The sequence below is a fragment of the Rattus norvegicus genome, chromosome 13 (assembly GCF_036323735.1).
Source record: "Rattus norvegicus strain BN/NHsdMcwi chromosome 13, GRCr8, whole genome shotgun sequence".
Classification (NCBI taxonomy): domain Eukaryota; kingdom Metazoa; phylum Chordata; class Mammalia; order Rodentia; family Muridae; genus Rattus; species Rattus norvegicus.
Genome location: NC_086031.1, coordinates 34,178,266 through 34,191,277, shown reverse-complemented (window position 1 = coordinate 34,191,277; position 13,012 = coordinate 34,178,266). Strand labels below are relative to the sequence as shown.

At 49.7% G+C, this 13,012-nt stretch overlaps 1 protein-coding gene across 2 annotated transcripts in view; it reads left to right on the top strand.

Moving 5' to 3' along the window:
- The window catches only part of Marco (macrophage receptor with collagenous structure), a 41,330-nt gene that overhangs the window by 19,063 nt on the left and 9,255 nt on the right, over window positions 1–13,012 (top strand). For both annotated transcript variants that reach the window (NM_001109011.2, XM_063272524.1), the window contains exons 2-12: window positions 1,629–1,730; window positions 2,206–2,427; window positions 2,813–2,848; window positions 4,361–4,459; window positions 5,454–5,498; window positions 8,058–8,102; window positions 8,387–8,494; window positions 10,472–10,570; window positions 10,674–10,709; window positions 11,379–11,477; window positions 11,565–11,627. In NM_001109011.2, the coding sequence (NP_001102481.1) occupies window positions 1,629–1,730; window positions 2,206–2,427; window positions 2,813–2,848; window positions 4,361–4,459; window positions 5,454–5,498; window positions 8,058–8,102; window positions 8,387–8,494; window positions 10,472–10,570; window positions 10,674–10,709; window positions 11,379–11,477; window positions 11,565–11,627 (954 nt within the window). The remainder of the gene's footprint in view (window positions 1–1,628; window positions 1,731–2,205; window positions 2,428–2,812; window positions 2,849–4,360; window positions 4,460–5,453; window positions 5,499–8,057; window positions 8,103–8,386; window positions 8,495–10,471; window positions 10,571–10,673; window positions 10,710–11,378; window positions 11,478–11,564; window positions 11,628–13,012) is intronic.

The window sequence follows — 13,012 nt, the reverse complement described above, 5'->3', positions numbered from 1 at the left end:
TGTGTGCGGTGTGTGCATGAGTGTATGCATATTCACATGTGTGTGGATGCATTTCAAGGTGTACGTGGACACCATACTGATGACTTCCTTCACTGCTCTATACCGTATTTACTGAGACAGCATCTTCCCTGAATGGAGAGCACATTGATGCAGCCGCTCACTATCTTCCAGTGCTGACATAGCAGACAGGGGTAACCACACCCAATCGACATTTATGCAGGTTCTCGGGATCCAAACTCTGGTCCTCACACTTGCAAGGCTTTACCCATTAAGCTATCTCCCCAGCCCAATTCTGAAAGCATTCTGAATTAGGACAAACATCCACAACCACTCCCATAGTGAGACCTCTCTTCTGCTCATTGTTTCTCCTCTGTGCTCTTAAAACATTTATATCATTTTTCATGCTTGTTCTTACTGTCCCCACCTTGACCTCTGATGCCTGGGACCCCGGCACAGTTCCCTTTCCTATCCATTGCATGTCACCTCTCACACAGGAGTGTGTGGCTTCTATGCAAACACCACCCAGTGTATAAGGAACTCAGTAATCTCTGTATTTTTGATACCTTTATGTGGCTCTGGAGCCTTCCTGCATAGACAGCAAGGAACCGCTATATATGTATGTGTCCAGGCACAGAAGGGACGACGGCAAAGACACACCCCTGATTGCTCACAATGCACACCCCAGCAGGCTGGGACCTTATTGAGCTGAGGCAAGGTCATGATCCCCTGTCATTCCTGTTTCTCCATTGAATAGCTTGTGCCGAACATGATTTGCATGCACACACAGCTTCTGTACATATATGCACACTTATGTTCACATGCATACTCACATACACAGAGAGACAATTAGATATGTGCATACACACACTCTCTCTCTCTCTCTCTCTCTCTCTCACACACACACACACACACAACCAAAGACCAAGGAAGGAAAGACACGAACTGCACTCCTGCATCTTATGTGCTAGTAAGTTACTCAGTTCTCTGAGACTCACAGAGTGTTTAGGAAACAGGAACAAACCACTTCGTCCTCTCAGACTGTGTAAATGCAGCCTGTGGCTTCAGTGATTCGTTGTGTAAGCATTGGCAGCTCCAACACAGACCATGCATCACATTCGTGTTCAAGACTGAGCAAGATTGATGCATCTGGTTATACTTATGTGGGCATGGGAGCAGTCAACCTCAGGTGTCATTTCATGGGTACTTGCCAGATTTCCTTCTCTCCCCTCCCCTTCCCTTCCTTTCCCTTCCTTTCCTACTTCTCCCCGCCTCCCCTCCATTCCCCCCACTTCCCCGTCTCTTTCTTCCCCTTTCCTACCCTTCCCTACCCCATCCTTCTTCTCCTTCTCTTCTCTTTTCAGGAAGCATCTCTTACTGGCCTGAGCTCATGAAGAGGGCTAGTCTGGCTGGCCATCAAGCCCTGGAAGTTTGCTTGTCTCCTCCTCTCCAGCCATACATATAAAGGACTAAACATGGAACTTCTTGCCTTGTGGCAAAAACAGGAATAAGAAAGATCTGGATGCCTTTCCCGCTTTCCCAGGAGTCTCCTGCTCAACTGTGTGTGGCCTGGCACAGGTTGGCTTCTTCTCTGTGCCTCTGAAGCCATCATTTCTCCTCTTCTATTTCAGATCCGGTGCCCAAGAAGAGAAATGGAAGGACCTTGTGCATGGCAGTCATGGCCATCCACCTGATTCTGCTCACAGCAGGTACTGCCCTGCTGCTGATTCAAGGTGAGGTGCTCCTAGCCCTGGGCCACCTAAGCTCCTCTGGTGTAAGGTTCAGGCTGACTAGAGGCATCTTGAGGGTATTGCTGCCCTCCTGCTAGGGCACAGTGGTTAGATCCACCAAGGTAATGGAGGAGTGAAAAGTGAAGAGAGGGTGTGTGTTTGTGTGTGTGTGTGTGTGTGTGTGTGTGTGTGTGTGTGTGTGTGTGTTGCATATGAAAGCCATTTCAGATGCATTGCCCATTTAGAGACAGAGTTTCTTTCTGGCCTGGACTTCACCAAATGACTATGTTGGCTGGCCAACAGGTCCCAGGGATCTGATGTGGGGAGTCCATCCTGTTTCCTTTTCCCCACAATGCACAGAATTTGTGTTTGGAACTCCATGCCCTATAGAAGACATGCACATGTACACGGACTATCGGAAACCTGCCCTAATGTCTTAGGCTTCAATGAGGCCCCTAAATGATGCTGTGGGTTCCAGTTCTCAATCTGCAGGAGCAGTTCCAGAGCCTAGAGATGTGTTGTGACAATGGAACACTAGCTGCTGAGGACAAGCCATTCTTCTCTCTGCAGTGGGCACGTCCCAAAACACACATAGTATCAGGAGCACAGGGGCTGCAAGCCTTGCAGGCCCAGCTTAGCTGGGTCCACACCAGCCAGGAGCAACTGCGTCAGCAAGTTGACAACCTCACTCAAAATCCAGGTACCACCACACCCAGTTTCTGTGGTTCTGGGGATGAAACCCAGGGTTTCCATGCATGCTGGCTGAGCACCCTACCAACTGAGCTACACGCTCAGCCGGGGCAAATCAGCCATTTTGACCAACGCAGATGGGTTTAGAACAATGCTGGTATAGGCCAGCAATCTAAGTGTTTCAGTACTTCCACAACTTCCGGGGCACTGGTTCCTGGTCTCTCTAAGCTTAAGAACAAATTCAGGTGTTATTGTTCAAACCTCTTAAGGCTAGAAGACCCATGGGGCCCCAGCCTTCCAATATAGAGTCTGTGAGCTCTCTGTGGGGCACAGGAGCAAAATCAAGCTTCACTCTACACCCTGCTCAGTTGCAACCTTCTCTCCTTCCCTTACAGAGTTGTTCCGGATTAAAGGTGAACGAGGCTCTCCAGGTAGGTTCACCTCCAGTCTGACCCACTCTTCCCTTCCCTAGAACCTTTGCTGGAAGGCTCCTTAGCTGGGAGCCTTCTATGGATTTTCTAAGTTCAGCTCACTGACAATGATCTGGTCAGTCCATATGCTACCTCCTTCATAGGACCACCTCTCTATCCCTGACAGTGTGAGGACACCTGACTCAGGACCTCTGCCTTCCCCTGAGCCAAATGATTGCCTTCTCCCTCCAACCTACAAATGCTGCCATCTTCCTAGGATAGTATGTGGACATACCTATCTCCTCCTTCCATCTTGTCCAAGTGTCCCAGGCTTCCAGAACCTTCCTTGTCTCCCGGAAGCACTCTTATCAAGCACCTTTGACTAGCTTGGTGTTGGTATCGGCCCCTCATCTTGTGTGTTAGGCTTGGCTCTCCCAGAAGGCTGTAATGACAAGAGTGCCGCGTGCTCGTGACATAACTCTCATCTCAAAGGGAAAAGGGACTGTTGATTCTGAAAGCAAACAGAAATGACTGAAGCCCAGGTACACGGTCTCAGGTTACCTTACACACCCTGTTTTGGTGTGATAGGTTTCCTGAAATTTTGATAGTAACAGAACAAAAGAAAGTCATAAATCAAGGTACTTGAAAAAATACCTTGATGGGAATATCAAGCAGGTAAGTTAAGACAAAACAGAAAAATACCACATGAGGCCTCAGACGCTATCTGATGACATGCTTAGCCTTTGGGTTGATAGATGCTAAGGGGTCTATTAGTCCATTCTAGACGGATTTTACCTAATGGTCATGAGGATGTTAGACAAAACACACGGATGGGTAATAAATGGTTATTAAGGTGCTAAAGATAAACCAGGATAATTTGGCCCTGAACCTGCAACATTCCAACTCTCCACAATCATTCACCCCTTAATTACTCATCAGCCTTGTAGAATTTTACCATAGTGTGGCTCATTTCTGGGAACTGCGGCTCCCCTTTACCAGACCTAAGCAGTGCTGCGCCCTTTACCAGACCTAAGCGGTGCTGCTGGGAGCCAGCACAGCTGAGAAGTCCAGATTCCCATCCCCTAGGCTACCCGCTCTCTCTCTTATTTCATGGTTTGCCTAGCTTAGTCAAAGCCCTCAAAGACTCATTTGATGGCGACCTGGGGGGCTGGGGGAGCGGGGAAGGGAAAGCATAAAGTTCAGAAGTCCTGGCTTTGCCTCAGGGATAGGCAGTTGTTACAAGCAGTAAACGTGTCTGCCGAGAGCCATAGGCTTCCTGACACAGATAGGGGGCACAGCCTCTCAGGCAAGTTTAAACTGGTCCCTGAAGCCACATCTTTGTGGCTGAGCCCCCCTCAGACACCATCTATACAATTCTTTTTCATTTTCCTGTGTCTCCCAGACCATCCGTTTCTTGGTACCACCCTGGATCTTTTGTATCCTTCGTGGACTCACCTGCCCTGGGAGGCTGAGTAAATGTCTTATCCATTGCTGCTTGACTAGCTGCCTCCTCTGTTCTTTTTTATCCTCCAGGTCCAAAAGGGGCCCCGGGCGCACCGGGAATCCCAGGCCTGCCTGGGCCATCTGCTGCGAAGGGAGAAAAGGGGGCTGCGGGTCGTGACGGAACTCCAGGTACAGTCTCTGTCTTCTGACCCTATGTTCTTTCCCTTTCTCCCCTATACTCTGAATCTTTTCTTCCCTCTCTCATGAATGGGGAGATGTCTCCTCTGGATTCCCCCTGATCCCAGTCATGGCAGGAAGAAGAAATCGCACTGGGACACAGGTAGAGTGGAGTAGCGAAAGGTCTGTTGGGAAGGCTCAGCGGTTAAGAGTACTGGCTGCTCTTGCAGAGGACCCGGGGTTGGCTCACAAAATCCACGTTGAGTGACTCACAACCCCCTGTAACCAGCTCCAGAAGACTCTGCAGCCCTCACATGTGATGTATATCCTCTCTCACACACACACAAAAACATGTGAACAATATGTTTCAAGGGAAAAAATGAAATATGTCCCCCAAGAGTAGAGCACTGTCCAGCCCTGGGCCCCAGCAGCTGACCCCGGCCGTTGTATGGACTTATCTCTTGTCTATGGTTTCTCCCTTTGTCTCCCTGATGCTTCGGGGCATTCCTTTTCCTGAGCCAGGAGGAGGCTTACTTTTGAAAACAGTTTTTATTGGTCTGTAAGTTCTGTTTTTCTGATGACAAGTAAACGTGCCTGGGAATGGGTGTCAGGGCAGTGCTGAAAGAAGCCAGATAAATCCCTTGGAGTCGTGCTACAAGCATTTGTATGGCCCTGGGAACTGAACTCAGGCCCTTAGCAAGAGCAACTCACCTGCTGAGCCATCGCCCAGTGCTGAGGGTGGAGGCGTACCCACAATTCACTCTGTTGCTATTAGCTGTAGAAATGCGTTTCAAGGTGTACTTACTTGCGGAGTTGGGAAGTTCATTAGGGGAAAGAGCAATGGCGCCTTGTGTATGAACTTTAGGGAACGGTTTGGGGAAGGTGACCCAGGTCCTGCTGAGACCAGCTGAGTTGGCTCTGGTTTTCCGGGTCCTGACCTTCCTCATGCCCTGCCAGCTGCAAGTATTATCTTCCTAACCTCACATTTTAACCCTAACGTCTCCAGGTGTCCGAGGACCCCAGGGCCCACCAGGCACCAAGGGAGAGGCAGGTGAGTAGGTGTCACAGGAACACACAGTGGGCTTTCTCAGTGACAAGGACCCACACCAGAGACTAAACCCTGTGGGGTGGGCCTGCACAAGGGGAGGCAGCTTGTGTGAGACCTGGGGTGGGCTCAGAGGTGGGGGAGGGGGAGTCCACAAACGGTAGTATTGCTCAGTGCTGCCTCAGCCTGGACAGGTTATATAGGGTGTGGACATCACGGTTGAGCCTTCTCTGCTGAGGACTGCAAACCTATGAGCCCGCAGGGTACAGTGCAGCCCATGGCGGCTGAGTGGGTCATTGTGGCCTTGCCTCCCGCACCAGCATACACCTCAGTTTCTTTATACATAAAATGAAGCTGAGGCGTTTGCCGGGCATTGTTCATGTATATCTCTGTGTGTATGTGCACATGTGTGTTGTGTCCTAGCCCACATGTGCTCACATAGAAGCCAGAGTCAGCCTTGGTGGTCACTCCTCAAGTACTGTATATGTCCACCTTGGTTTCTGTCTTTGTATTCATTTTTAGTTTTGTCTTGTTTCATGATAAGGCTAGTTACACTGGCCTGTAACTTACCAAATAAACTAGGGTAGCTAGCCAGTGAGTCCCAGGAACCCACCTGCTGCCTCTGCCTCCTCCGTATGGAGACTACAAGCGCACACTGACACTCCGAGCCACTTTACATGGGTTTCGGAGGTTAAACTAAAGTCCTCCTGCTTGAAAAGTGAGCCCTCTCCCGAGAGAGCTATAGCTTCAGCCTCACCTGCCCAGCCTCAGCTTATGTCTTAGCCACAGACCAGTAGTAGAATCAGAATGCCCTCTTCCTCTCCCTCCCCGCCTCTCCTTCTCCCCCTCCCCCTCCCACGGCCCCCTCCCTGGAGACAAAAGCCTAGGAGAGTGACTGTCAGTCTTCACAGAGCGCCCCCAGTACCCCACTAAGACCTTTTAACAGCCAGAAGCAGAGCCAGCCAGTCTAGATAAAAAGGGGGAAGTAAACAAACCAGCAGGCTTGCCCCTCCAGAAAGCGCCAGCAGTCACAAAAGGGGTCTGGTGAGCAGAGAAAGCTACTTCTAGGAACTGGCTCTATTAGGAAGGTAAGCTAATAGGATCCCCAGGAACCCATTGTTCTCTGTCTAGGCAGGGCTTCTTCCAAAAGGCTTTAAAAATCAGAAAGGAAGATTTCAGTGCAGTGAGGAGCAGGCATAGACACTCATACACTCACCCATTGCACTACCACATGCTCTCTCTCTCTCTCTCTCTCTCTCTCTCTCTCTCTCACACACACACACACACACACATACTCACTTACAAGCACATGTCTACACACATCATTGTGTCTTCACACTCATATGCTACACACACACACACACACACACACACACACAAAATCCCGCATTCACTCATGCACACATATAAACACTGGTGCCTGCACATGCATGCATCCTTACACACACAGGGCCACACATTCATGCGCATGTACGGACACATGTGTATGAATACTTGCACAGTACATTCATGTACTTATGTGTATGTATGAACACACATTTTGGCACAGATACTAGCTCCCAATACACAATCATGGAAATACACACTCACATATTCATGCACATGTGTGAGCACACACTCTAGTGCTCACACTTATACATAGCATACACATACTCATGTGTGTGCACCTGCAGATACTCATGTGACCTACACACAAACAGCCTCACACCCACACTCACACTCACACCCACACTCACACAGCAGGCAGGCCACTCAGAGGGGATCCAGTCTCCCCTCTTGCAACTCAGAAAGAGAGGCTTCAAGTAGATTCCCCAGATCCCAGAGACAGCAGGCAACCAGGTCACCTGGAAGGACAGGCTCAGCCCATCCTAGAGGCACAGTCTGAGGTCCCATTCTCCTTGGGGAGGGCAAAGGGTCTGTGATGGAGACCACAAGCCCAGAGCAGCTGGCATCCTAGGAAAGGCTGGAGCCCAGGTGTCCCAGCAAACCTTTCTCCACACCTTGCCTGGCAGCCTCTCCTCCCCTTCTTCCTCACCCACCCTCTGGGATTTCCCCACTTCTCCTCATGCTCACTGTTCTGCCTTGTTCCTCCCCCACCCTGTCCCCTGGATATGGCCTGCCCTTCAGGGTGTAACTGCATGTTCTTCCAGTTGGCCTGGAGGGAGCCATTCTTTGCCAACTCCATTTATCTCCTGTCCTGGGTATAGGATTACTAATGAGGCACCTGCAGAGGGCCCAGCCATCATCAGCCCCATTTTACAGATGATAGCATTGTGGCAAGGGATACTGAGGTCTCTTTTCCAAGGCTCTACCATGCTTGGATAGGCAGCTATGATTCAAACCCACTTCCCTTGTTCTAGAGCCTTCTTCCACCGCTATGCACAGACCAAGCCTTCGGAAAAAGTCGCCTCTGTGTGGGCCTGCCTGGGACTCTACCCCATATGTTTGCTTGTGCATCTGTGTATAGGTTAGAGGGCTCTTATGACTGGGTACCTCAGGGCCCCAGAATGTCAGCTAACTAAAGAAACCAACTACAGTGACTGAGTCCCGTTTCTCCTCACACAGGCCTCCAGGGATTCACGGGTGCACCAGGGAAGCAAGGAGCAGATGGTAACTTAGGCTTCCTCTCCTGGGACAACCAAAGCATTGACAATGCCCATGGGGCGGCTGTCCCCACGAGTTCTCTCTAGAGCCCCATCCTGGCCCCTGAGAGTGAATGGCTTCCTACTCTCCTTTTCCCAAGTCTTCAAAGAGCTCACCAGAACCACCAAAGAGATGAGCTAATGAGTGTGTGCTCTACGCCTTCCCTGGAGATCCCTTCCCTCACACTCTGCTTCAACTCCAGGAGCCCATCCTCACTAGGACAATGGTGCTCACCCCTATTCTCATCACAGGTGCTCCAGGGCCTCAAGGAGAAAAGGGCAGCAAAGGTGACAAAGGTCTCACTGGCCCCAAGGGGGAACACGGCACCAAGGGGGACAAAGGGGACCTAGGCCTTCCAGGTAAGGATTGTGTTGGGGTCTTGGCATTCACAGTGAAGCCTGAGAGAGCAGACGGTCTTTCATTCTGGCTGAAAACAGGGCTTGGCTCAAGGACTGCATGCCCAGCTGTTTAAGAGGAGCCTCAACTGTACTCTAGTTCTTAATTAATTAATCAATTTCAATTGGTACACAATTGTTCATGCTTGTGAGTTACAGTGTGATGTGTATATCATTCAAAGATTTTTTTTTAAAGCCCAAGCAAGATATTTGGCTTCTCTGTCACCTCTACGGTTTTTTATTTCTGTGTGATGAGAGTCTTCCAGATGTTTTTCATGAGCGGCTTGAACTCGTAAGGTGAGGACACCAGACTGAGCTCCTGCTCCCTGTTGGGCTCTTTGTGTCCACGGAATTTGGTCCTCTGTTAGCACTTGGTGTCCTATCAGGAGGTAGCCACCACTTTTAAATGTGTGTGGGGTGTATATGGTGTGTATGCGTGTATGCACAACTGCACATGCATTGTTGGTATATTTTCATTTAAAATAGGCTTCTTATACAATATATTCTCATTACGGTTTGTTTCTTGAGGTAGGGTTTCTCGCTGAACCTTGAGCTTACTTACTGGCTGAGCAGCACACTCCCAGGATCCTCTGGCCTTGTCCTTTGGTGCTCTAGGATCACAAGCATGTGTCACCATGCCTGGCATTTTTATTTGAGTGCTAGGATTCAAACTCGGTACCTAAGGCTCATTCAGCAGGTGCTTTTTCCACTGAGACATCTCCCTGGTCCCAGGAAGCATTCATTCTCCATGTCTCGGATCGGCTAGCCTCCCTCTCAAGCCTTGAACTAACCTAACTCACTCAGACTCAGGGAGGCTGGTTCTTGTTCTTGCTGTCCTCTTCAGAGTCTTTCACTAATTAATCATGTCCTCATTCTGAAGGGACCTGGAAGGAACCTGGCATAGTACCTAAGCCCTCCCCTAGGCCCTTGTCAAAAAAAACAACAGAATAGAAGGCTGGGGAGGTTGCTTACTCGGTGCCGTATTTGAGTATAAGAACACAAGTTTGAACCCAGAACCTATGTGGAAAAGCCAGGCATGGTCACAGTTGTAGTGCTGGGAAGGTAGAGATGGGCAGATACCTGGGACCAACTGGACAGACTGTTGAGTTCCAAAGCAGGTAAGATACCCCACCGCAAAAACAAAACAAAGTAGACAGCAACCGAGGAACAATACCCGAGGTCCTCTGATTTGCAAACTCATGACCACCCACACACTTGAGCATAAACAGGTATGAGTAACTAATACCAAGCAAGCTCACTGTGCAGCCCCCTTCCCAGCTGCCCTGCCCTTCAGGAAGGAGGCTGCCCTCCATTGATATGCACCAGGTACTAAGGGAAGGAGGGAGGAAGAGACAGAGGACTCAGGAGAGGACTGGCTGGATGAGTTCAGAATGCTGATGACAAGTGGAAATTTTGAGATCTTGGATGCCAGGGAAGCCCGTGTCTGCACTGCCGGCGGGTACAGAAATTACTGCATTGTTCTTCTCTCTTTCTCAATGACTTTTGCTGTTCTCGATATCAGGGAGATACTTTCTAGAACATTCAGATTTCAGTCTGAGAGACTACGAAAGATAATCCCCATAATGTAGACAGTAAAATGAGCCCCCAAGGTACTGGATGAGCCCAGGCTATGACTCTTCTCCTCGGGGTAAGGGTTCTGACAGGGGTCCTGGGAACCCAGCTATTACTGGTGTCTGGTCATCCGACCAATTTGTCATGAGTCTGTGTTCTGTCTCTGGGGAAGGGGCTCCTTCCTGGAGGGCTGTGACTAGATCTTCCCCGGCAGCAGCACAGGACACTCTATTTTGGAATTTGGGTGAGACAGGAAATGCCTAAGTGGGGATGTTTTACCCTCCTCCTATGACCTACCTTGATTTCTGTTTTGTTTTTTTGTTTGTTTGTTTGTTTTTTGTTTTGTTTTGTTTTGTTTTTTTGTTACAGGAAGCAAAGGGGACACGGGCATGAAGGGAGACAGGGGGGTCACGGGGTCCCCTGGAGCCCAGGGAAATAAAGGCGATGCTGGAAAACCAGGCCTACCAGGTAAGAGGTTGTATTGTTGGGCCACAGACCTGAAGGCACTGACCTCCCTGACAGCTGAGGCAGTAAGAGTTGACAACATTCTTATGAGCTCCATCCACTGCAGGTTTGGCTGGATCTCCTGGAGCCAAAGGTGATCAAGGTAGGAGCTGTGGGCATCTGGGCAGATTGGCTGTGGTCCCCAGGAAGAGCCAAGTAGGGAAAGTTGCTAATTATCTCCCCTCCTCCTTCCTTCCACCTCTTCTTCCCCCTCTCCCTCCTCCCCTCCCTCTTCTCCTTCCTTGCCTTTTTCCTTCCTTCCATTCTTTTTTTTTCTTTTCTTCTTGCGTGTGTAGCCCAGGCTAGCCTAAACCTCACTACTTATCTAAGATGACTTTGTACCTCTGATTCCCCTGCCTCCAGCTCCCAATGCTGGGATCTCAGGAGTGTACCACCATGTCAGTTTTCATCTCGTCATGGTGTTAACCGGGAACACTCCAGGAGCTTCGGAGCCTGACTGTCCCTTTAAACAAACTGCCAGTTGGTAGAAGGGGGCAGACTCTACTGAAAACTCTTTACGTGTCTACCTCCTGGGCTGCTGAGGTGCAAAACTGGGTGGTCCCACTCGAAGTTCTCAACCTGTCCATCACCTTAAATTCCACAGCTGTGATGGGGGAGTTGGAGCATACGACATTGTTTCTCTCTCACCCATAGGGCAGTAGATGAATCCTAAAGATGATGGGGGGTGTTAGGAGATGTACGTCATGGAGGGTGGGGAGCCTGCCCTTGTATCACTGTCTCCCTAACCCTGTCATCGCCACTTACCTTTCAGGAAAACTTGGAGTGCAGGGTCCTCCAGGCCCTCCTGGTGCACCAGGACAATCAGGTGCCAAGGGTGAGCCGGGGCGCACTGGTCCTCCTGGGCCAACAGGTGAGACCCTTGATCCCTGCACTGGGGGGTGAAATCTCAGCATCTGTTTATTCCAACTCTTACACCCATGTGCTGTCTGTCTTCTAGGACCCCCAGGGATTGCCGGTAATCCAGGGGCTGCAGGTTTGAAAGGAAGCAAGGGGGACATAGGTAAGTAGGTGTGCAGGGGTGGGAGCCAGGATGGCTGGGTTCTATGGATAGACAGGAAGGAGGATTGATTCCCAGTATCCCACAAGAGACAGATATTCTCTTGCCATCTGGCATTAGAGACTCCTGATAAAGGAAAGTAGTTTCTTCCATTATGAGCACAAGTTCCCTGGGTTATTCTTTTCTGTCCATGGTTCCCAGAGAATCTCGAATGCCATCACCAAACGTGGAGCAACACAGAGGGAAGCTGAAACCTTGTCCTGGCTGGGCTCACCTGTGGTGACCTCAGCGCAGGATTAGGACAGAGGGCAGAATCTCTTCCTTTGTACCCTCTTATGGGAACACTGGTCCAAACCAGGGAACTCATGGAAGCTAGTTTACAAGGCTTGGACAGCCTAAAAGAAGGTCTCCATATGTAGTGGATCTGGGAGTGTTGTCCAAAAGTCGGATCACAAAGATGCTGTCTTCCAGATTCTGTCACATAGACTAAAGTAGAGTCACTCGATCCATCGTATAAACTAACAGAGTCATTCATTTCTGTTCGATAGACTAACATAGACTCATTATACTCTATCATATAGACTAACAGAGTCATTCTATTTTGTAGTCTGTATTGTAAACAACTTGCCAGATTTATCTGTGTCGCATGGCCTCTCATCAGTGTGGGTCACCTGATAAGACCTGAGCTAATCTGCCTGATATCCGAAGCCGAGCTTCTACATTGTGTTCACCTGGTCTAGAGAGTTCTGCCCACTGCACTGGGCACTGCGTTGATGGGCGGATTGCCATAGGTTTGTGGGCAGATGCCATAGACAGACTGCAGGCATGCTCCAAGTGTGGACTCTCCAGATGCCTTCTGGAAAGCCCTGTGCAGTCGGGAGTCTCAGTTGAGAGTGCTGTGAGGATGAAGGGCAGAGCCATAAGATTAGGCCCATGTCCTTAAGACTCTCAGAGGACCCTCTGCCTTGACCCCTTCCTCTGCCAAAGAATAAGGTTGAGCAAGGTCAAACAACTTGGGCGCTCTAGCCTTTGGCAGGACTATGCACACACATAAAGGCTGGCCCATCCCTGTTTCAACTGGTCAAGAGGTTGGCTGACTCATTCACTCACTCACTCACTCACTCTTCATGCATTAGTACCTCTTAACAGGCCTTGAACTCTGAGTATATGATCTCTGTTTCTTTCTTGGAAGCAGTTAGGTTAAGGTATTATTAGCTGCATTTTCTCCATTCTTTGGTTCCCTTGAGGCTTACAATCCCTCACAACCCTTCACCAGGGTTAGAGAGATAGCTCGTTGGATTAAATGCTTGCCTAGCAAGCATGAGGACCTAAATTCAATCCCCAAAACTCACATCAAAATAAACCAGCGGGCTTGCTTTTAACCCCAG